The sequence below is a fragment of the Macaca fascicularis genome, chromosome 13 (genome assembly GCF_037993035.2).
Source record: "Macaca fascicularis isolate 582-1 chromosome 13, T2T-MFA8v1.1".
NCBI classification, from domain to species: domain Eukaryota; kingdom Metazoa; phylum Chordata; class Mammalia; order Primates; family Cercopithecidae; genus Macaca; species Macaca fascicularis.
The window spans coordinates 96,690,806-96,716,828 of record NC_088387.1 but is presented as its reverse complement, the minus strand read 5'-3'; the positions used below and the strand labels follow the sequence as shown (position 1 = coordinate 96,716,828).

The following is a 26,023-nucleotide window of genomic DNA, read 5'->3' as shown; positions in this document are numbered from 1 at the left end:
GGACATCCTTTTTCCCAACAAGAAGAAAGCAATGAGAAACTACAGGAAAAACAACAACAACTGTACAAGAAAATCAATCCAGTTAAAAATTCAATAGGAATGATTTTCAGCAATCGATGGTAAGTAAGAAAGAAAAGCCCAGTGAACTCCAAAGACAGAGTAACTGCACAAAAGGATCCACAGAATCGCAGCATACTATGTGACTGTGTAATGAAGCATACTACCTGTAAATGTCATTATTTGGTTTTATTAGATTTAACCCTTGATCAATCTCAGAAGACTTAGTTATGGTTATCGAAGAGAACAGAAATATTATCAGCTTTGACAACATAACAATAAGGGCACAGATGGCAGATGTTAGGAGGCAAAGGAAAAGTAGACAGAAGATGCTAATTTTCTCAGTTTACAAAGTGGAAGTCAAAAAGAAGTTATAAGAAACAGAGTTTTTAAAATATTATTTAAAATTAAAAAGGTAACCAACTTAAAAATGGTGATATAATTATGAAAAACAGGGATGGGTTGGTACGTAGAGTTAAAAATGAGGCTGATTCCTTATACCACAAAAGTAAGTCAATAATGTCTAAAATTGGCTGGGCGCAGTGGCTCATGCCTGTAATCCCAGCACTTTGGGAGGCTGGGGCAGGTGGATCACTTGAACCCAGAGTTCAAGACCAGCCTAGGCAACATGGCGAAACACCATCTCTACCAAAAATTAAAAAACAATTAGCTGAGCATGGTGGCCTGCACCTACAGTCTCAGCTACTTGTGAGGCTGAAGTGGGAGGATTGCTTGAACCTGGGAGGCGGAAGCTGCAGTGAGCTGAGATCACACCATTGCACTCCAGACTGGGTGATGAAGCGAGACGCTGTCTCAAAAAATAATAATGATAACAATGTCTAAAACTGATAAGTCAAGAAATAGTGCTCCAAACATATTATTTAGAAATATAGAGATAACTATTAGTAGATTTAAAACCCAAAGGACAGTGAAGTGTGGGAGGGTATGTTGCATTCATTATAAGCTCTTGTGTGACTGAATTTTTAATTCACATGCATGGGTTATTTTAATAAATATAAACAGATTTCTAAATAATTGAAAGAAAAAAGGAAAAAGATCAAGATTCTCTAGAGTTCATTTAGTCAAACACCTTCCATCAGGGAGGTGAAAGAAAATGAATGCCCACTCCAACAGAAAAACTTCTAAACATCTGATAAAGATTCGTGATCCAAAACCCTACCAAATTTATTCATCAGGGAAGCATATTATCATCATTTAATTCAGAGTGAAGAAAGTAGTTTACAGGCTGAATCTTACCCTTCACTGTTTCTCTTCCTCCCTACTTTCCTTTCTCTATTTCTCAACTTTATTGTTCTCCTCTAGCTTTGCTTTACTTAGCATGAATATTCAAACTAAATACATACAAATAAATACATACAAAGTACCAGTTTTATTTGTAGAATATAGTCTTATGTTTCCTAATTTTCTCTCAATACAAAAAGAGCAAATTAAGTTGATTTTCATTTCCATCTTGTCTACATTAACTTAAAAGTCTCTACGGGCATTACTGATGTAGAGAAAAAGATCTCTACCACCGATTTAAGGAATGAACCCAAAACCACAAAAGGCAACCCACCTAAAACCAGAACAGTAATTACTCTTCAATGGGCTCATGTTTCTGGAGGCTGCCATATTACTCAGGCTTCAGGAATCAGGAGCTAGGTTTCCACGTGGACACTTAAGGTGATTTACAGAGAAGAAAGCTTGACGTCTAAGTTCCCCCAAAAGAAAGTAAAAACCCGAAAAGTTCAATGTTCATGTTAAGTGATGTCTGGTTTTGATCCACAGGAATTTCACAAGGCCCCCATTTCAGTGTGATCCACAGGCACTTCCAGGGGTATACTTACACTATATGTGCAAGGTCAAGTGGTTTCTCTGGTTGCTCAGGAAAAACAGGATGCGGGGGTTCTCTCGTGGGTACACACCCCAAAGATTTACTAATTGCATGGCTCAGCTTCTTTGCAGGAGATTTCTGTGTCAAAGTAGAAAACAGTAAGGAATTAACTCTTCAAAAGAATGAAAGGAACTTCAAAAAAAAAATTTTGTGACAAGAGTGTAAAAACATCTTTTCAAATGCAAATCAAGTTTCATTATTGTCAACATCATTGGGCCTTGCAGAAAGGAACCTCCAGTTGTCCCAAGGTCATCTGTGGTCCTTCATTTCTGCAGTTCCTCCTTCATGTTTACTATAAAGTCACACTATCAAGTAATGTCAACTTTCCTTCTGGACATCTCTGTGTACTCTTGGCAAGAACTCCCTCCTTTGATGCTTCTAGATCATTTTTGCTAAGATGTTAAAGTTAATTCCCTGACCAGAGTCAGAACTTTTTGATGGAGGCCAGGTGCGGTGGCTCATACCTGTAATCCCAACGCTTTGGAAGGCTGAGGCGGGTGGATCACCTGAGGTCGGGAGTTCGAGACTAGCCCGACCAACATGTTGAAACCACGTCTCTACTAAAAATACTAAATTAACCAGGCATGGTGGTGCGAGCCTGTAATCCCAGCTACATGGGAGGCTGAGGCAGGAAAATTGCTTGAACCTGGGAGGCGGAGGTTGCAGTGAGCCAAGATCACGCCATTGTACTTCAGCCTGGGCAACAAGAGCAAAACTCTGTCTCAAAAAAAAAAAGAACTTTTTGATGGGCTACAATACTAAAAGGCTAAGAGCACACAGCTTATGGATGTTAGCAAATTAGCTAAGTTACAACCCCAAGATGTTAGGATATTCCCAAATAAACATGAGGCAGAACATTTGATATTAAGGGTCTGGTTATGTAGCTGGATACAGAGTACGTTCACAATATGCAGACCCAGGACTCTACATTACGATATATAAAGCTACAAAAATAAGTTGGCATACCAATACATTCTTCTGGAAGGTAGAATAATACCCACCAAAGACTACCAAGTCTAAGAGTCAATCATAAATATGCACAAAAGTAAACAACATGCCACAATCAGGTTAAATAGAACATTCACTTCTTTTTTCTTTTCTTTTTTTTTGAGATGGAGTCTTGTTCTGTTACCCAGCCTGGAAAGCAATGGTGTGATCTCGGCTCACTGCAACTCCGCCTCCCGGGTTCAAGCAATTCTCCTGTCTCAGCCTCCCGAGTAGCTGGGATTACAGGCGCCTACCACCATGCCCGGCTAATTTTTGTATTTTTAGAAGAGACAGGGTTTCACCATGTTGGTCAGACTGGTCTCAAACTCCAGACCTCAGGTGATCCACCTGCCTCAGCCTCCCAAAGTGCTGGGATTACAGGTGTAAGCCACCACACCCAGCCTAGAACCTTCACTTCTAAAACTCATATTTAAAGGAGGCTCCTTTTATACAGATTATACTGTCCACCCAATTCCCCTAAAATAACACTGTTATCTGAGATTTTCTTGGCAGGATATTAACTGTAAAAAAGTTTAACTATTTCATTCTGCTGCCTCTGCAGTTTATTATCATATGTGCCACTTAAATTGGAAAATAAAACATGGTTGCAGTTGTCTGCCTCATCAATGCCACGTCCCCAGTAGACTTCTATATGCTGCTTGCTGTAGTATTTTAACACAAAATAAACAAAAATCTGTTTGCCTGTAAGACCATACAGGCACAGTTAATGAATACTTATTTATAATAAAGACTCAATAATACAATTTTTTCAGAAACTTTGTATATTGACTGCAAATCACCTACTACTATTCCCTTCAACACATTAAATTCTGGGAAAACTTGGTCAGGCACAGTGGCTCACTCCTATAATCCCAGCACTTTGGGAGGCAGAGGCAGGTGCATCACTTGAGCCCAGGAGTTTGAGATCAGCCTAAGCAACATGGCGAAACCCTGTCTCTACAAAAAGTATCAAAAAAATTAGTTGGTGCGGTGGCATGTACCTGTAATCCCAGTTACTCGGGAAGCTGAGGTGGGAGGATCACTTCAGCCTGGGTCATCGAGGCTGCAGTGAGCTGAGATTGTGCCAACTGCACCCCACCCTGGGCGACAGAGTAAGACACTGTTCCCCCTCCCCCCAAAAAAAAAATTCTGGGAAAAGTCTAGATGTAACCTAATTTCCTGAAAGTATATAAAGCGAAACATAGCAGAAATTCTCAACTTCTCCCCTAACTTCTTTCCATTTTCCTTTTGCCCATCAAGAAGTCATGACGTGACGCTGAATTTTCCCACACTACAACAGTTTCTGCACTGCCCCCAGAGATCATGTCACCCTTCTGCTTAACACCCTTCAAAGGCTGATAGTCACTTACAGAATGAGATCCAAATAAATGCCTTCATTTTCCATACAAAAGCTTTCACACCTGACTCCTGCCTCTCTCTCTTTCCACTTCCCACTCACGTAAATGATGAGCTGCTCACAGTTAACTCAATATACACTGTGCTCTTTTAGGTCTCTGTATCTTGGCACATGCCTTTTCCAGGTCTCCCTTTCCCAATCTACCTTTCTGTACATTTTTTGCTCATCTCTCAAGCCTGCTGGTCAGCATACCTTCCTCTGTGAAAACTTTCCTCACTGCTCCATACGACAGCAAGTGCCTTTCCAGGCTACCCATTTACCTGTACCTATTTCCACTGTTTCACTTACCATGCTATAGTGCAATTTTTATTTTTATTTATTTATGTCTTTATTTGAGACAGAGTCTCGATCTGTCACCAGGCTAGAGTGCAGTGGCGCGATCTCGGCTCACTGCAACCACCGCCTCCCAGGTTCAAGGAGAACTACAAACCACTGCTCAGTGAAATCAAAGAGGACACAAACAAATGGAAGAACATACCATGCTCATGGATAGGAAGAATCAATATTGTGAAAATGGCCATACTGCCCAAGGTAATTTATAGATTCAATGCCATCCCCATCAAGCTACCAATGAGTTTCTTCACAGAATTGGAAAAAACTGCTTTAAAGTTCATATGGAACCAAAAAAGAGCCCGCATCTCCGCATATCTATTTTTAGTAGATATGGGGTTTCACCATGTTGGCCAGGATGGTCTTGATCTCCTGACTTCGCGAACTGCCCGCCTCAGTCTCCCAAAGTGCTGGGATTACAGGCGTGAGCCACCACGCCCAGCCCCATACTGCAGTTTTTAATTTGTTTGTCCATCTCTGTTATACTGCTGCTTCTGAGGGTACAATTTACATCTTATTCATCTTTGTATTTGAACAAATTATTTACCTAGATGAATTTTCCAGATTGCTTTTACCTACCTAGTAAAACCATATAAATCTTTTTTTATTTTTTGAGGATTACAAGTAGAGGCAATCAGAGGATATCAAAGAGAACACCTTACTTTCACCTTTATAAGGAAACACTACATGTGTCATCCATGTATTAATTTCATGATTTTTTGCTGTATCGGCCATTAATTCATGTAATGTATGTGAAACGTATTATCACACAGACTACTTTAGCTCCATCCTAAAAAAATAGCCATGAAATAGAAAGGTAAAATCAATACATCAAGATGAATTCCAAATAATTAAAGCACACCAAGGGAAGCTTGTTATGTATGGGAAGGAAAAAAACTGAAGTAAAGACATGTAATTGGAGTATTAACTAAGGCCTAAAAAAAGATACTACCTTAAAAATTTTAAAACTATGTATCCAATCAGGTTGTCTAAACACAAAAATAAGTGATTTCCTTAAAAGATCTCAGATTATGACTTGGACCTGAAGTGAAGTTTGATAATGAGTTAGTTTAGGAGGCTACTATAACAAAGTCTCTAAGCAAGAGTTTGAAAAATGCTGTGTCAAGACAGGGGCGCATTAGCTCTTCTGTCCAGTCAGCCCCTAAGATGAAGCCCCAGACTCGAGAATCGACAACTAAAAATTTAAGGAAGCAAAGAGGGCGCGAGGGCAGAAGAAGAACACGACATGTGCAGGACCTGGAGTCTCCTCCACTTCATTCAAGCTCCTATATCAGAGACACTCTTTGAGGTTTTGGTACTTTCTCCCAACTTGCACTCTAAAACTGATTTAATGGAGAGGTCTTAACATAGAAAGTTAAATCTTCTCTAAATACTCTTAGGCAATGATTTCAAATAGGATATTGTGTTTTCAATACAGTAATCCACTTTACCAAATTTCAAAACATTTCCTATCCTCTGTTAAAAATACTACAGGTTATATTTTTAAAATATACCAGGCTGGGCATGGTGGCTCACGCCTATAATACCAGCACTTTGGGAGGTCAAGGTGGGAGGATTACCTGAGGCCAGGAGTTCATGATCAGCCTGGGCAACACAGTAAGACTCCATCTCAAAAAGAAAAAAAAAAAAATCCAAACATTAGCCAGGTGTGATGGCACGTGCTTGTAGTCCTAGCAACTCAGGAGGCTGAGGCGAGAGGATCACTTGAGTCCAGGAGTCTGAGGCTGCAGTGAGCTGTGACAGTGCTACTGTATTCCAGCCTAGGTGACAGACTGAGACCCTGTTTCTAAATATACATATCTATACACACACCAAAGAGTATAAAATGTGTACAGTGTTTTTTTTTAGACAGAGTTTCGCTCTTGTTGCCCAGTCTGAAGTGTAATGGCATGATCTCGGCTCGCTGCATCCTCTGCCTCCTGGATGCAAGCAGTTCTCCTGCCTCAGCCTCCCTAGTAGCTCAGACTACAGGCATACGCCACCACACCCAGCTAATTTTTGTATTTTTAGTAGAGACGGGGTTTCACCATGTTGGTCAGGCTGGCCTCAAACTCCTGACCTCAGGTGATCCACCCACCTCAGCCTCCCAAAGTGCTGGGATTACAGGCATGAGCCACCACACCCGGCTATACAGTTTTAAAAGTTATAAAACAAATACCTACCTACCCACTATTCTGCCTGTGAAACAGAACATTCGTCACTCTGAAGACTCCTTATGGGCCCTCATCCTAATACTATATCCCACTCATACTCTACCCCCTCTTCTCCTGATAATCACTATCCTGGATTTCGTATTAATCATTTCTTTGACTTTATTATCTTAGCAATTACGTATAATACATTGTTTAGATACGTATAAAACCTGTATAGCTCTCTATATATTCTTCTGCAACTTGCTTCTTTCACTCAGTTATGTTACAACTTATCCATTTTGATGGATATAATTGCAATTCATTTTTTTCACTGCTTGATGTTATTTCATTGGTTAATTACACTGTAATTTATATATCCATTCCACTGCTGATGAACGTTTGGGGTGTTTCCACATTTTCCATTCATTTGCAATGCTGGTATAACTTTCCTGTCCATGTCTCTTATGGCCATGTATAAGAATTTCATAAGAGTGGAATTATTGGTTCATAGGGTTATGCACATTCAATTTTACTAAGCACTGCCAACTCGTTTTTACAAAGTGGTTACATTAATTTCCACTCTCATCAGCTGTGTGAAAGTTCCTTAAACTTCACATTCTGGCCAACTTTGTCATTGCCAGACATTTTAACATTTGCCAAGCTGGTGGGTGATGAATGGTACTGTGGTTTTAATTTGCAATTCCCTGGTTATTAAAAAGATTGAGCCTCTTTTCCTATGTTTATGGGCCATTTGTGTTTCTTCTTCTGTGAAATGCCTGTTCCTGTCTTTGTCATAGGGTTGCACTGGATTTTTTTTTTTTTAACTGATTTGTTAGAGTTTATACTTTTTGTATTTTAACCCTAGGAAAGTTGTATCTTACAAACAACTCCTATTTTGAGGCTTGTTCGTCACTCTATGTTTCTGATGAACATCTTTAAGTATCAGTGGTCCCAGTTTAGTAATTTTTTCCTCTATATTCTGTCCTTTTTGTATCTTAAGGAATACTTCCCTCCGAGGCTATAAAGTATACTCCCAAATTACCGTCTAAAATGTTGTATAGTCTTCACTTTTCATATTTAAGTCTGAATCTACTTAGAAATAATGTCTTGATAGGTATCAGGAAATATTTCAATTTTGTCCTACATTTACTACTTACATTTATCATTTAATAGTCCATTATTTAATAAATGGACTATTACTACGTATATTCCTGCTGGATATATATTCTACTTCTGTCCCTATCACAACACCAGTGATTTTATGACTATAGCTTCCTCCTGTATTTTCAGGAAGTGCAAGTGCCCCGGACCTACAGTCTTCTTTAGGGGTGCCTTCATTATCTTCGGCCCTTTGCACTTACCACTTAAGTTTTAGAATCAGCTTGTAATTTACCACCCAAAAATCCTGTTGGGATTTCAATGGGAACTGATCAAATCTATGGATAATTCTGGAGAGAACTGACATCTTTGCATACTGACCATTCCTTTCCATAACTGTGTTCATTTCCCCATGTATTTAAATCTTCTTTAATGTCTTTCAATAAAGTTTCAAATTCTTCTCCATAAAGGATTTATATGTTTGTTCTTATTTCTAGTTATTTTATAAACAGGTTTTGTATATAGCAGCCCTGCTCTTTTTTATAAGTTGTGATAAAATATACATAGCGTAAAATTTACCATCACCATCATTTTATTATTATTATTTTAGAGACAGGGTCTTGCTGTTGCACAGGCTGGAGTGCAATGCTCAATCATTTAAAAATGTACAGTTCGGGTCGGGCGTGGTGGCTCACGCCTGTAATCCCAGCATTTTGGGAGGCTGAGGTGGGTGGATCACCTGAGGTCAGGAGTCCAAGACTAGCCTGGTCAACATGGTGAAACCCCGTCTTTACTAAAAATACAAAAAATTAGCCAGGCGTAGTGGTGGGCGCACCTGTAATCCCAGCTACTTGGGAGGCTGAGGCAGGAGAATCACTTGAACCCCAGAGGTGGAGGTTGCAGTGAGCTGAGATCACACCACTGCACTCCAGCCTGGATGACAGCAAGACTCGGTCTCAAAATAAATAAATAAATAAAAAAGTACAGTTCAGTAGGGTGAAGTACATTCACGTTGTTGTGCAACCAATCTCAGGAACGTTTTCATCTTGTAGAGCTGAAAGTACATAGTCATTTAAAAAATGCGCTTTTCCCCCTCCCTCCAGCCCCTGAAAACCGCCAATGGCCATGTAGGATGCTTCCGTCCCTTTGTTATCATGAACAGCGTTGCTATGAACATGAGTGTACAAACATCTCTTTGAGACTCTGCTTTCAATTCTTTTGGTTATATACCCATTAGTGGAATTGCTGGGTTATATGGTAGTTTTGCTTTTAACTTTTTGAGGAACCACCATACTACTTTCCACAAAAGTTGCACCATTTTAAATTCCACCAATAGTTCACAATGGTTACAGTTTCTTAGGGTCGCCAATAAAATGTTGAATAAAAGTGGAGATAACAAGCCTTCTTGTTTTGTTTTTGATCTTAAACATTTTCAACACTTTGCCAGTAAATGTAAGAGATGCTATCAGATTTTACAAATACTTTACATTAGGTTAAGGTAGTTTCTCCTACCCATGGATTACTAAGGTTTTTGTTGTTGTTCTGTGTGTGTTTAAATTATCAATAGATGCTGGGTTTTTTGGTTTTTGTTTTGAGACTGAGTCTTGCTCTGTCGCTCAGGCTGGAGTGCAGTGGCGCGATCTTGGCTCACTGTAACCTCCACCTTCGGGGTTCAACCAATTATTTTGCCTCAGCCTCACCGCGCCCAGCTCAGATGTTGGGTTTAACAAATATTTTATATGAGTCCTTTGAGATAACTATAAGGATTTAATCCATCAATCTATGAATGTGGTAAATTATAAGAATACACCCTTAATTGCTAAGTAAAACCAGTGTGGTCATGATATATTATTTTTCCTAAACACTGCTGAATTTTCTACTATTTTCTTCATGTTTTCATTTATGTTTGTAAGAGAATGGCTTGTAATTTTCCTTTTCTTGTTGACTTTTAAGACTTTGGTACCAAGGTTATTCTAGCCTCAAAAATGAAATTGGGAGTGCTCATTACTTCTTACAGAATCTGGGAAATTTTGTATAATACTGCAATTATTCTTAATAGAATATTTGCTGAAATTCACATAAAGTCACCCAAGCCTGGTTGTTTCCTTTGTGTAAATATATTGAGCAAATTCAATTTCTTTAATAATTATGTTATTATTTGGGTGTTCTATTCCATCTTGAATCAGTTTTGGTAAGCAATGGTGTTTTAGAAATTTGTTCATTTCAACTTAGCTTTTAATAACCAAATGTACAGTTCTTATCTTTTTGCCCTTCATTTCCCAGAGAATACAGTCTCTATGATATTATACTAATTCTTTTTTGAGGCTTCCTTTATGTGGCCAATTTTTGTATATTTGGAAAAAAAAAAGAGCAATCATTCATTGCTGGATACATTGAAATTATCCAGTTTGAAAATGTATTTCTCAATCTCACTGTGTTCCTATTAACTTTTTTTTTTGAGACGGAGTCTCACTCTGTTGGCCAGGCTGGAGTGCAGTGGCGCGATCTCAGTTCACTGCAAGCTCTGCCTCCCAGGTTCATGCCATTCTCCTGCCTCAGCCTCCCGAGTAGCTGGGACTACAGGTGCCCGCCACCCCGCCCGGCTCATTTTTTGTATTTTTTTTTTTTTTTTAGTAGAGACGGGGTGTCACCATGTTAGCCAGGATGGTCTTGATCTCCTGACCTCGTGATCCACCGTCTTGGCCTCCCAAAGTGCTGGGATTACAGGCGTAAGCCACCGCACCCTGCCCTAACTTTTAATTTATATATTTTACAGCTACATTATTTGACATGTATTAGTGTAGAATTGTTAATTTTGTCTTTTTATCTTTGATAAACCATCTCTGGTAAAGACTTTATAAATATGATAAAATATACAAAGTTTACCATTCTAACTTCTCTGGTAAAGATTTTTGCCTTAAAATCCTTTTTCTAAGACTAATATAATTTCAACAAATTTGTTCTGATTAGTACTTGACCTGGTAAGTCTTTTTTATTCTTAACTTACAAGTTTTCTGTGTCCTTATTTTTTGGCTGTCCCGTGAAACAGCATAGAGACAGATTTTGTTTTTGTTTTTGTTTTTTGAGACAGAATCTTGCTCTGTCACCCAGGCTGGAGTATAGTGGCATGATCTGGGCTCACTGCAACCTCCACCTCCCGGGTTCAAGAGATTCTCCTGCCTCAGCCTCCCAAGTAACTGGGATTACAGGTGCACGCCACCATGCCCAGCTAATCTTTGTATTTTTAATAGAGACAGTTGTCACCATGCTGGCCAGGCTGGTCAGCAACTCCTGACCTCAAGTGATCTGCCCACCTCGGCCACCTAAAGTGCTGGGATTATAGGCATGAGCCACTGCACCTGGCTGAGACAGATTTTTAAAAATATTTGACAACTGTTGCTTTTTATCTAGAAAATTTAATGAACTTACTGATTAGTAACATATTTTTATTAATTTTTATGGCTTATTATGTCATTACTTGTTTTATCTTTTTCCTTTTTGTCCTTTTCAGGTTTTATTTTTCTTATTTTATTTTCCTCTTTTGGAAATTTGCTCTTTGAGTTTACTCTTCTAGCAGCTACTTTTGTTGTTGTTAAATTAAGGTAACATTTATTGAGAACTTAGTGTCAGGGACTTAATGGGTGCTTTTAACTCTCAAAATAGTTTTATGAATTAGACGTTAACATACAGGCACAGAAATTAAAACTCAGTGTAAAAAGTAAGGCTCACATAACTAGGTCTGTCCCTCTTTTCGTGGTACAAACAGCCCCTCAACATGTAAAATTACTCAGAGAAAGAACAGCTGGCGACTGGGAGGGACAGCCAGGGCAGTGAGGCATCCTCACGAGGAGGTAGAAAGAAACAGGAAACCGCAGCCCAGCGAGGGAGATGCGGAGTACCACCCTCTGGGCTCGGGGTTGGGTCATGAAGGTGAGTCAGGGGTGGGGACATGGTGTCCAACTGAGGGGCAGATTCCAAAGTGGGCAGCAGCAGGCGACTCACTGCAATGGTTTCATGTGTGTTCCTGTGCTAGGGCTGAGACTTGTTTTCCTCAGATAACAGGCACTGAGATACTCTGAAAAACTTTTTCTTGAGCTCAGATCACTGTGTTTTCAATCAACCTCAAGCTAATTCCTTGCACAGCACAATCTTCAGCTCAGGGTATATGCTGACAGGCCCTGACATTGGGAGCATAACAGCCTAATGGAAAAAGCTCAGGATTGGTGCCTTTGAGGCCATTCCTGTCATTTTCACTTCCAATTACTCTCTTTCTGAGTACATCATCCTCAGCTCCAAGCCACACCATCTGAGGGGATCCAAGCAGAAAAATGTCCCCCGGTAGCAGACTCTTGGTCCAAAGCCGGCTAAAGCCTCAGACAAGTCAAGAACTTTCTCTATTTTAACCACAATCTTAATCAACATCTGTAACCTCATCTAGTAACTTACGTCCTTTAAACTTAATCATGCCTCAACCAGTTTCATGCCATAGTTATTTGGTACTTCAGCTGCACCTTATTATAAGCTCACCAAAATTAGTAATTATTATTTATACCTGGTGTTTAGAGTGATCCACATTTATCAATTCCACTTTGCAGTATTTCTTCCTTCTTGCCTCAAATTATTTTTTGCTCAAAGTATATCCTTCATTAATTCCTTTAGCAATGTTTTGCTGGTGACAAACTCCTTGAGTTTTTTTGAAAAATATCTTTATTTCTTCTTTGCTCTGGAATAGATTAGCTGGGTACAGAAATCTGGATTGATCATTTTGTTCTACCCTTTATATCCTTTACTCGCCTTTCACACTTTCCATCTCCTTTTATCTATGTTCAGCACTCTGTATTCTGATTAATTTCATCAGATCTAATTCCCATACCCTAATTTTCACTCGATCAGTCCCTAACTTTCTATTGAGCTTAACTTTGATATTTTTGATTTCTGAAAGTTCAATTTGGTCTTTTTTTCATTCAACTTGTCCCTTTTAACAATGTCACTATTCCCAATTCCATTTCTTTAACTTTTTGAATGTGCTATTTCTGAAGTTCTTGGCATGCTAAACCTATCTGTTGTGTTTGTTTGCTGATTCTCCCTCACAGTAGATTGTTTTGTGATTGGGTTTGCAATTTTTGATAATTAACTCACCTTTAGCAGGGGTTGTTTTCTGCATAGGAGTCCCATTTGAACTGAGCTGTAGAAGTGTATGGCTACAGAGAGCTTTTTTTTTTGGTCTACTTCCGGTAGGTACTTCAGAGCAGTGCTATTATCCAACAGAACCTTAAGGGATGATGAAGACATGCTATACCTGCATCGTCCAATATGGAAGCCACTAGCCCCATGTGGTTGCTGAACACTAGAAATGCTGCTACTGTGCCTGAGGAACTTTTTATTTATTTATTTATTTATTTATTTATTTATTTTTGAGACAGAGTCTTACTCTCACCGGGGACTACAGGCATGTGCCACCATGCCTGGCTAATTTCTGTATTTTCAGTAGAGATGGGGTTTCACCATGCTGGCCAGGCTGGTCTCAAACTACTGACCCCAAGTGATCGGCCTGCCTTGGCCCCCCAAAGTGCTGGGATTACAGTCATGAGCCACTATGCCCCACTTAGAAACTAAATTTTTAACTTGTGAACCCTGAAAGAGCCAATCCTTCTAGATGAATCCTGAGTGGCAAATGGCCTAAATTCAAATACAGCCAAGCAGCCATTTGCTGTCTAGAGGTCATACACATACTCTGCCTTCCCAGTAAATCCTACATTTATTTAACATTGGGACTTTCGTAACTGTCTGTTCCTACATCAGGCAATAGACTGTGACTTACATCAACCAATCAGAACTCAGCAAACATCAACCAATCAGAACTAGGCAAGTTTGCAACCCTCCCGTGCATAGGTGGACCAGAGTGGGAACCTGGACAGGAACTTTCTCTATAATCCCTTTCTTGGTTCTCTCAGAAAGTGCCTTCATTTTGTGCCAAAGGTTGCATCTCCACAGTTTGCAATCTGTTCACTGGAATAAAATCTCTTTCCTCTAAACTTTTCAGAAAACTTTCATTCACAAATTTAATTTTAAGTAATTTAAACTTGTACTTAACACTTTGGCTTGACAAAGATTATTACTTCAGTTTTTCAAGGTAGATTTTGTAGGTTTTCTTTTTTCCCAGAGCCTGGCTGCTGGATATTTTTTGTACCTTCTCTGGGCCACTGGAGTTTTTCTAGCCCCTCTTTCTTAAGGAGGCAGCTCTTCTAAAGTCCTGGCCTTTACAGAATTACTAGTTCTACTTACCTTGAGTGAATCCAAGACAGATTTCCTACGTCATGGGGGCACCAAACCCTAACCTATAGGGCTAAATCCAGTATCCAATCTGATAGACCCCTGGAACACTAGAGTATTAGGTTTAATTCTGATAGCCAGGGCTTTCTCTGACTTTCAGTCAAGCTAAATTCTGCATTTCAATTGTTGTTATATTTAATCCAGCGTGCATGTCTCTGTCATTGGAGAAAGGAGATTACAATTTAGCTTAGTTTGCTATGTTGCTGGAGTCAGCAATTAGGTTGGTGCAACAAGATAGGATAGATCTTCTATTCTTTTATTTTTTTTCTTTTTGGAGACAGAATACTGCTCTGTTGCCCATACTGGAGTGCAGGTGGTGCAATCAGGGCTCACTATAGCCTTTACCTCGTGGCCTCAAGCAATCCTCCTACCTCAGCCTTGTGAGCAGCTAGGACGAAAGGCATACACCACTGTGCTAAGTTAATTCTTTTGTTGTTGTTGTTGTTGTTGAGACACGGTCTTGCTACATTGCCCAGGCTGGTCTTAAACTCCTGGCCTCAAGTGATCCTCCCACCTCGACCTGCTAGAGTGCTGGGATTACAGCAATGAGCCACCATACCTGGCCAGACTTTCCATTCAATTATTTTAAATGCAAGTTGAATTATTCTTGCATTTCCAGGATAAGTGCTACTTGATAATGCTCAAATTAATTTACTAATTTTTTAATGTAGACATTTTACACCTGTATTCTTTTTTTTTAAATCTACCACTAAGAGTCATGCACCTGTATTCTTTCTTTCTTTTTTTTTTTTTTTTTGAGACGGAGTTTCACTCTTGTTGTCTAGGCTGGAGTGCAATGGCGCAATCTCGCTCACTGCAACCTCTGCCTCCCAGATTCAAGCAATTCTCCTGCCTCAGCCTCCAGAGTAGCTGGGATTACAGGCACCCACCACCATCCAGCTCATTTTTGTGTTTTAGTGGAGACGAGCTTTCACCATGTTGGGTCAGGCTGGTCTTGAACTCCTGACCTCAGCTGATCCACCCGACTTGGCCTCCCAAAGATGCACTGTATTCTTAAGGGAGGACAGCTTATAGTTTTCTTTTTTGGTGCTGTCCTTGCCTGTTTGGGGATGAAGGTTATGCTGGCCTAGTAAAATTGGTTGGATACATTCCAATTTTGTACTCTGAAATGGTATATGTAAAATGAACATTATCTGTTTCTTGAAGTTTTGAGAGAACTCACCTGTTAAACAGTCTGGGCTTGATGCTTTCTTTGGAATGTAGATCTTTGATTCTCATTCTAATATTTTTAACTTGCTTGTTGACTATTAAAGATTTTCTACTTCTTTTACCAGATTTGGTAATATCTATTTTCTTAGAAAACTGTATATTGCATTTAGATTTTCCAATTTATCAGCATAAAGTTGTTCATAGTATTTTCTTATAATTACAAAAAGCAAAATTGTCTGCACCCGATATCACTGTTTTCATTTCTGAAATTATGTTTGTACTATAAGTTAGTCAATAAATTAGACCTATTTTACTAATTTTTTTCAAACAACCATCTTTTTGTTATCCTGATCAAGTTTCTTATTTCTATTTCAATAATTTTTAGGTTCATTTTTATTACTCTCTTTTACTTCTGATTTATCAGTACTTCTTTCAGTTTCAGAGTACTGAAATCTAGGTTCCTTTATTTTCGATCTTTTCTTTCCTAGAAAGTACATGTAAGGTTATAATTTTTCATCAAGTATCATCTGAGATGCAAGGCATAGGTTTAGGTACACTGTGCTTTTCCAGTCATTTAATTTTGTTAATTTTGATGATGAACTCTTGTCATTCCATAAAGTTAGAAGTTTACATTCTTTTTAAATTCAAGATGTGTGTTAAGGTTTTTTTTTTCCCCCTTTCTGTTGTTAATTTCCAGTTTTACTACATTGTGGTGAGGAAGGCTTCTTCCTAAGAACAGGAGGTAAGGGAGTGAGGCACATGGACATCTGGGGAATGGGCTCTCCAGGCAAAAGGAAGAGCAAGCGTGAGGCCCTAAAAATGCAAGTTTGCCTGGTGTGCTGAAGAAATGGCAAGATGTGAGCACAGCGAGCCTGGAGTGGAGTAAGGGAGAGTAGGGCAGAAGATAAGCTGAGAGGTAAGGGGGTCAGGTGGGCTAGTGTCTTGTATGCCACTGTAAGGACTGTGGCTTTTACCCTGAATTAGGTGACAAGCTCTTGGAGTGCATCCAGCAGATAAGGATCTGATGTTTTTTAGCAGAACCACTCTGGCTGCTATATTTAGAACAGACTGAAGGGAAAAGGGCAGAACCAGGGAAATCATTCAGAATGCCTCTGTAATAATTACGTATGTATATGTTTACATACACATAAATACACACATACACCCACAAACATGCAGTGTTACTAAGAGCAGGATAAACAGGCTTGTGCTGATATCAATTCTAGACAAATTTCACTTTCTAGCATTTGAACTCTCCCTTGGTCCATCCCAATGTTGCCTGCTTTGAGTTGTTTTATCTCATATTAATATTTCATAAAATTATAATATTTGTAATATTTATTAACTGTATCCTCTAACATAGCACAAGTGGTTTCTGTTTTCTTAAATCTGAGCTTTATCTTTTAAGTAGATGAGTTTCGTTTTTTCCATTTATTTTGATTACTGATATATATCAGTAATATATATTTGATTACAGATAAACATATCAATATATATATTTAAATTTAATCCTGGGACTTATTTTGTATCTTCTATTTTCCATGACTTTCTTTTTTCCTACTTTCCTGTCTTCTCTTGAATTGGTCAAGGTTGTTTCTGCTACACTGTTATAATAGGTTTAAAGCTTTATATGTTATATCTAACTTGTCTAGTAGTCACCCTTAAATTTTTAATGCATATTTAAAATTATATTTTCTTACAAGTTGGAGTTAATTACATTTAATATATTCCTCTTGAATTCTGTGACATGTTCTTATTTCCCTTTTTGCTCTACCTACCCATAAAATTCCAGGTTGCTAACTTTGTTGACCTAAATTGCAACTTATTAAAAGTCATCTTATATTTTACAACCAATATTTGCTTAGATGGACCATTGTTGTTTTCCTGATTTATCTGCTTCCTTCTTTTTTCTTGGATCCCATTATTACCTTCCGAGTTCATTTTTCTTTCTTACTGCAGTGGAGTGATCATGGCTCACTGCAGCCTCGACCTCCTGAGCTCAAGCAATCCTCCCACCTTAGCCTGCCAAGTAGCTGGGACTACAGGCATGCATAACCACACCTGGCTAATTTTTGTATTTTTTTGTAGAGATGGGGTGTCACCATATTGCCCAGGCTGGTCTTGAACTCCTGAGCTCAAGTGATCCTCCCGCCTCACCCTCCCAAAGTGCTGGGATTACAGGTGTGAGCCGCTGTGCCCAGTCAGGGTATCTTTAAAGAGTTTTTCCAGCAAAGTCCTTACAGTCTGAGAATGCTACTGTGGTACACTCGCTGCTGAAAGCTAGTATGGATGAGACAGAATTTTAGTTACTTCTCTCAGCAGCTTAAAGACACTGTGCTATTGTTGATCAGGCACTGTGGCTCACGCCTGTAATTCCAGCACTTTGGGAGGCTGAGGCAGGCGGATCATGAGGTCAGGAGATGGAGACCATCCTGGCTAATGCAGTGAAACCCTGTCTCTACTAAAAATGCAAAAAATTAGCTGGGCGTGGCGGCGGGCGCCTGTAGTCCCAGCTACTCAGGAGGCTGAGGCAAGAGAATGGCATGAACCTGGGAGGCAGAGCTTGCAGTGAGCCAAGATTGTGCCACTGCACTCCAGCCTGGGTGACAGAGCAAGACTCCATCTCAAAAAACAAAAAACAAAAAAAACAAAAAAAAACCCCACTGTGCTATTGTTTTCTTAAAACCAGTGATGAAATCTAGCACTTGCATTTCAATTCTTTTGAAGATCATCAGTCTTTTCTCTCCAGTGTTGCCTAAGAATTTCTCTTCATCATTATTACAATGATGCATATTCTATTTAATATTTGAGGGTTCATACTTTTTCAGTATTGGAAATTCTAGAATATTTTCAGATGTTCTGAAATAATTTTCAGACATTCTAGAATATTTTCAGGCCTCAATTTTTCTTTTTTGAGATGGAGTCTTTCTCTGTCACTCAGGCTGGAGTGCAATGGCGCGATCTCGGCTGGCTCATTGCAACCTCCGCCTCCTGTGTTCAAGCGATTCTCCTGCCTCAGCCTCCTGAGTAGCTGGGACCACAGGCATATGCCACCACACTCGGCTAATCTTTGTATTTTTAGTAGAGATGGGGTTTCAACATGTTGGTCAGGCTGGTGTCAAACTCCTGACTTCAAGTGATCTGTCCACCTCAGCCTCCCAAAGTGCTGGGATTATAGGTATGAGCCACCGCACCCAGCCTAGGCCTCAATTTTTCAAACATTGTCTCTGGTCAATTTTCTTCACTTACAGCTCCTATTAGATAAATAATGGAACTTCCACACTGTCCTAAATGCCTCAACTTTTCTTTCATACTCTATTTCTGGTCTCTTGGTGCTAAATTTTGGAAGAACTTCTTCTCACCCTGATCTTTTAGTTAACTCATTTGTTCTTTAGCCACATCCAATGTGCTATGTAGCTCATCCAATGAGTTTAACAACTGTATTTTTCATTTTCACCACTGCCTATTTATTATTTTATGATTTCTGCTTGTTTCAATGCACAGGAAAGTCTATCCTTGGTCCTTTACGGAAATTATATTTACCTATATTTAAAGTTTCCTCTGATTGCTCTGCTTCCTAGGGTATAATTCTGCTGTTGATACTTCATATGTTCATATTTTATATTGTTGTGCTAGGCTTCCCCTGTATTTTCATGGTTGTTGGCCACACAGACATCCTCCAGGACTGTCCACTTGCAATCTGAGTCAACAGAAAGTATATCCTTGGTCCTTTACGGAAATTGTATTTACCTATATTTAAAGTTTCCTCTGATTGCTCTGCTTCCTAGGGTATAATTCTGCTGTTGATACTTCATATGTTCATATTTTATATTGTGCTAGGCTTCCCCTGTATTTTCATGGTTGTTGGCCACACAGACATCCTCCAGGACTGTCCACTTGCAATCTGAGTCAACAGAAAGTCTATCCTTGGTCCTTTACGGAAATTATATTTACCTATATTTAAAGTTTCCTCTGATTGCTCTGCTTCCTAGGGTATAATTCTGCTGTTGATACTTCATACGTTCATATTTTATATTGTTGTGCTAGGCTTCCCCTGGATTTTCATGGTTGTTGGCCACACAGACATCCTCCAGGACTGTCCACTTGCAATCTGAGTCAACAGTGGCCTCCTGGCTGGGGATCCTTGGCTGAGCCTGTTCTGAAGGAGCTGGCTGACCAGCTTTGGGGTCCCAGTAGTAGTGAGAACTTCCTCCAGGCAGTGTAAGTGGCTCCTTTCTGCAACTTCTCATTTTAACACATACCACCTTCACTTAAGGATGTCTTACAGGTTTGGGCATGGAACATTTCTTATTTTTAATCTTGAAAGGGAATTTATTAGTCTAACTTAATGTCTTACCATTTCTATGGATTTGGTGTAGAAACGGGATGAGGTCAGGATGTGCTTGGTCAACCATCTTGAAACTGGATCTATTGCTTCTTTAAGTATCACCTCTCTGCATTTTCTTTAGCTTCTATCTGGAACTCTTATTAGATGGAACTCCTCAATCCATCCTCCACACTTTGTTTTCTTTTACTTTATAATAATAGTAATGTACTAAGGAATACTTCTCTGTTCTAGCTTCCAGCTCATAAATTTGTTCTTCAGCTATAAACCCTCTTAATCAGCTCATCTGTTGAATTTCTTATTTTAACAATCAAAAATTTGATTTCCAGGATCACTACTTAATTATTTTTGGTAGAAAACGTAACTGCTCACATCTCTCCAAGGAATTAACTATAGTTGCTGCAAAATCTAGTTCTGCTTATTCTATTAATTCTATTTCTGAGATAAATTCTTCTGTTACCTCCTCAGTTATCTTCTCCAGTTGTGTTCTTCTCATTTGGGGTGATTTTTAACGAATTGCTCAGCTTTGTAGTCAAGACTTCCTGTTCAGACATCTACTTTGTGCTGCCTGCACTGGAGGGCAGGAATGCCAGTTGTTTTCAGTGAGAGTGGAAGAGGGATGGAAGGTGCTACCTCATGGAAAAGCTTTATTATAGCTAGTCTTCTTAGCAAGGTAGGTTCCTGTTTTCCTAGAATCCATCCAGCACCCGGAACCCTGCCGTGTCTCTGCGATCCAAGCTCCTATATACTCTACACCTGCGTGAGACACCTCCATCACCATGCTACACTGCCAGCATTGCCCTGTCACTTCCCTGGGCCCCTCACAGTTCCCCAGAGCAACCACTTCCAAGTGAGAGCACTGAAGACACTGTCTCCATCATTAGCAGCAATGCTCGCCTGCACTGGTTCTGGACTAAGGTTTCCTTTTGCAAACAGATCTCATCTACTTTTCACAGAGATTCTTCGTAGTCTGAGGCCTTCTAAGGTTTTTCTTTCCTTCTGCCTGCCCCGCCCATTGTACTTCTGATTATTTAAAAATTCTAATCTATCTAAGCACCAGAAGTAAGATGGAAAAGCTATATAGCATGCCCTCCATCCACCACCCTGAAATTCCCATTTATTTTTATACAATTAAAGTTCATAAAAATTTATTTTGAAAATTATGTAATTTCTCTTTTTGATTTTTTTTTTAAAAAGGGGTCTCACTATGTTGCCCAGGCTGGTCTCCAACTTCTGAGCTCAAGCAATCCTCCCGCCTTAGCCTCCCGAGTAGCTGGGACTACAGGCGTGTGACACATCACTCAGCTAATATGTTATTTTATAAAAGCCTTCAAAATAACTGCATTAAAAAGTGAAAAATTAGAATTGCTAAGCTCCAGTTTAACTGGTAAGCTATAATTTTGATTATTATATGAGAGAAATATAATCCATGTAATTTTTGTTAATCTTCCCAGACTTAGGAGTTTTAGCTGACAGTTATAAAAATATGGCTAGGTAGGGCCAGGCACGGTGGCTCACGCCTATAATCCCAGCACTTAGGGAGGCTGAGGCGGGTAGAAGACCTGAGGTCAGGATTTCGAGACCAGCCTGGCCAACATGATGAAACCCCGTCTCTACTAAAAATACAAAAAAATTAGCCGGGTGTGGTGGCAGGCACCTGTAATCCCAGTTACTCAGGAGGCTGAGGCAGGAGAATTGCTTGAACCTTGGGGGCGGAGGTTGCAGTGAGCTGAGATTGCGCCACTGCACTCCAGCCTGGGCAACAAGAGCGAAACTCCATCTCAAAAAAAAAAAAAATTGCTAGGTGCTAGGTAGAATACAATGTAATTTGTTCACATAACTGAAACATGCTTATAAATGACAAAAACCCCTTAACCCATGAAAAAGAAGCCACTGTTATTCCAACTGGATCAACGACAGCCAAGAAGGGAGCTACATAAGGACAGCAGCATCTTGTGCTCAGCAGCAAGTAACTTTGGCTTCCCTTTTGAGAAAAAAAAGAATACAAAGATTTGCTAGAATTCAATATCAGTAGACTGACACATTCCTAGATCTGTCATTATAGCCAACATAAATTTATGGTTCCATATACACCAACCCTGGGGCTAAGAGGTATACCCTTGAAATATGAAAAATTGCTACATGAAATGCTAGTACTTTAAAACTGAAAAAGCCATGAATGTGTATAGGGAAAAACAAAAGTTTTTGGCCAAAGTTCAAGGCCAAGCTTTGCTCCTAATTGAGCTGTCATCAATTTAGCCTGGGTGGGAAGCATTCAAATGGGGGCAGGGGAATGAGGTGGGTGTTGGCACCCATCAGAGTACACACAACAGGGAAAAATGAGTATTGGCTTTTCTATTAAACATTAGTTTAAAATCATGGACAGAATTTCTTTTCTCTATATATCCAGTAGTTCATAGTCTCAATCTTTTTTTTTCAAAAAATCTGTTGAGAATTTTACTGCTTTACAAGAGAATTAAAGGCAATATATTACCCACAAGTAAAGCTCATAAATTGCTGATAGGAGTGTAAAATAGTAAAGCCACCTTGGAGAGTAATTTAGCAATATCAAATAAAACTGAAAATGCACGCTCCTCTCATCCCAAGGATTCCACTCCTAAAAAAAAACCAAGAGAAACTCTCCACACTGCACCAGAAGACCTGTACCAGAAAATCCATTGAAGTTGTGTTTGGAAAAGCAGAAAATTAGAAACAAGCTAAATGTCAATCAATAGGAGGATAATAGGTATGGATTCTATATGGCACTGCAAATAACCACATCAACATGGAGATCATTTGAAAAAGAATGAAGGTAAAAAAAGGAAACTGTTGTAGGGTACCTGCACCATGATGCTATTTTGATGAAGTTTAAAAACATGAGATACAACACCATAAATCATTAACGGTCACATACATATGAGTAATTAAAAAACAAAAATATAAATGAAAATACTAAACACCAAATTCAAAATAGAGGTTAACTCTGAGGAAGGAGGAAAATGGGTTTGGAGGATATGGAAAGCTTCAAATTTTTCCATAATGTTTATTTCTTTTTTAAAAAAAAAGATCTGGGCTGGGCACAGCAGCTCATGCCTGTAATCCCAGCACTGTGGGAGGTCGAGGTGGGCGGATCACGAGCTCATGAGATCGAGACCATTCTGGCTAACACGATGAAACCCAGTCTCTACTAAAAATACAAAAAAATTAGCTGGGCGTGGTGGTGGACGCCTGTAGTCCCAGCTACTCGGGAGGCTGAGGCAGGAGAATGGTGTGAACTAGGGAGGCAGAGCTTGCAGTGAACGAAGATCTTGTGCCACTGCACTCCAGCCTGGGCAACAATGCGAGACTCCATCTCCAAAAAAAATAAATAAATAAATAAAAAGAATCTGAAGCAAATCCAGCAAAATGTTAAAAATGCAATAAAGTCTTTTCTATATGCTTGATATATTTCATAATAAGAAATTATATATTACTTGCTAGGTCAAAAAAGGATAACTCAGACATTCCAAAGGAAAACAAATTAAATGAATACTGAAGATTACACATCATTGAAAAAAATCAAATAATTTAAACAGCATAACTTGATAAACAGAGCTTTTTTCCTTTGCATACTACTCTAGACAATTTCCTATGTATAAATAGGAAAAATAAAAAACACATACAAAATCAAATCTGTTCTTACAAAACTGAGATCATTATATATACTGCCATATAACTTTCTTTTCTCATTCAATATGAACCTCTTTCCACATCTATTCCACTTATTATGACTACCTATCTATTATGAAACAGATTTTTCCTGCTTGGGTGCAGTGGCTGACTCCTGTACTACCAGCATTTTGGGAGGCCGAGGCAGGCGAATCACCTGAGGTCAGGAATTCAAGACCAGCCTTGCCAACATGGTGAAACCCCGTCTCTACTAAAAATACAAAAAAGAATTAGCAGGGCATGGTGGCGCGTGCCTGTAATCCCAGCTACTTGGGATGCTGAGGCAGGAGAATCACTTGAACCCAGGAGGTGGAGGTTCCGGTGAGCTCAGACTGCGCCACTGCACTCCAGCTTGGGCAACAGAGTCAGACTCAGCCTCAAAAAAAAAAAATAAAAATAAATAAAATAAAACAGATCTTTCCAGATCTATTTCACTTATTATGACTACTACACAGAATTTCATAGTAAGTACATACCATAATAAACTTAATCATTTCACTACTAATGGATGTTTTGGTGTTTTGGCCATCTTTTTTTTTTTCTTTTCTTTTTTTTTTTTTGCTATCACAAATAACGCTGCCATGACACTCTATGATACTCTCCTACAAAAATTCTAGTATACTTGGTACAAGTGTTTTTTTTTGGGAGAATTCCTATATGAGGAACTGATGGGTCAAAGGTTACATGAATTTAAATTCTGTCACCCGCATTTATCTATTCACACTCCTACCAAGAACCTTCAAGAGTTCTCTTCTCTACACCCTTGCCAAAACTGAATATTATCAATCTCCTACATTTTTTGCAAGTTGGCTGGGCATAAAATGAACATTTCCAAAATCAAAAGTAATTTAAAACTGGAACGAGTGGGAAATGCCAACTTTCATAAAGTTCTTTAATAAACATTGATTATGTGTACCAGGTAATTTGGATACAAAGGCTGAAAATAAACTAAGGACTTACAATCTAATGAAATATATAGACAAATGAACAGATTCTATAAAGATGATTACAGTAGTGTGAAAAGTGCTTTGAAAGAGGTATTCAGTGTGATATAGCGGACCATGAAGAGACACATCAATCCGCTTGGACAATCAGAAAAAGAAGTGATACCTGAGCTAATTAAACGATATACAGAGGTTGGTAAGGGAAAGCTGGGAGGATGGGGAGGAGAGGACATAAAGGCAACTAGAATCGCAGATTCAAAGACATAAAACTAAGAAAATATAGTGTATTAGGCAACTGCAAATAGTTTATTACTGTCATAGTGCTGCCTGTGAGTGGAAGACATAAATAAGAGTCTCAGACCAGAGACATAACTGTAAAAGCTTTCAAAACATTACCCTGTAAGAGAAAACTTTCAGGTGTTATAAGTCATCTTTGTATTAGAAGTTGCTTCTCGAATATAGGCAGCAGGCAGTTCTCTGGCACTCAAATGCAGTAATGGGTTCCATGGCAGAACTGAAGTAGGAAGGAGTGTGACCAATATTTCAGGTTTTGGTAAACAAAAGTTCTAATCAGCTAAAACCAAAAAGAGCAGAGCACACAAATACTACGGAAGTAAATCCACAGGCAGCCAGGATCCCAAGAAATGCTGACGGGAGTTAGAGGGAGTATGAGAGTTAGAAGACTAAGAGGGCCTCCCATGTGCTTCTGTGTATGGGGGGCACTCTCCAGGGCCTGGAACTGAGACGTCCCTGAATGAATACTGGGACAGAAAGCTCGCTGCCCTGTTTAGACAGCCCACTGTATTGCTACACCCGGACACACCACAGCTCCAAAGCTGTCACAAATGCTACCATAGGTCAAAATAGGAGGAGAGCCAGCAGTCCACTGACATCACACATGGTACAGACACACTAAAAGCAGCAACAAAAGACTATCGCCACTATTATTTAGCACTGCTCTGAAAGTGTTTTCCAAACTTTTCTCAAGATAAAAAATGTCCAGGGCCTTTGTTTAAAAAATAAAACAAAGCAGACTCCTCGGTCTCAACCCAGACCTACTAATATTCCCAAGGGTGAAGGCCTAGGACTTTGTATGTTTAACAAGCAGCCCAGGTGATTCTTTCCAGGAAATTCCAGGAAGCATTGCTCCCTCCCAAATTAAAAGTTCTTACCGACACAAAGAGGTAAAAAAGTGAGAGAGGGGTAGAACTATCAGAAAGTGATTCAGTTACTGCTTCCTACAGATGATGTAATCATCTACTTGGAAGTTCAAGAAAAGGAACTGAAAAATTATTAGAACCACATACTGACAGAAGAACCAGTGAGACTTCAAGACGGAAATATCCATGAGATCTCCGAATGTAGGAGTCTTAACCTAAACAAGAGGAATGAGCTGGAATTAAGAACTGCAGAAATTTATTAGTGTCTGGGGTGGAGTGAGGGGCATGTAAAAGCTGGAACTGTGAGAAGACATTCAGAAAGAATGTGAGCAAGAGAATGCCAGGGAGTACAGGATCTAGCTTATCAAAGGCGACCCAAAGGCTTAATGAGTAACCGACATGCACATTCCATAGCTGGACATTTTGT

General features: G+C 39.3%; 1 protein-coding gene across 50 annotated transcripts in view; it reads right to left on the bottom strand.

Moving 5' to 3' along the window:
• DTNB (dystrobrevin beta) overlaps positions 1–26,023 on the bottom strand; it is a 302,620-nt gene that overhangs the window by 153,486 nt on the left and 123,111 nt on the right. For all 50 annotated transcript variants that reach the window (XR_010580546.2, XR_012422596.1, XR_012422597.1 and 47 more), the window contains one exon: positions 1,905–2,029. Coding sequence is in view for 47 of the 50 variants with exons in the window: in XM_074012198.1 (XP_073868299.1) it covers positions 1,905–2,029 (125 nt within the window). In the remaining 3 variants the exon portion in view is untranslated. The remainder of the gene's footprint in view (positions 1–1,904; positions 2,030–26,023) is intronic.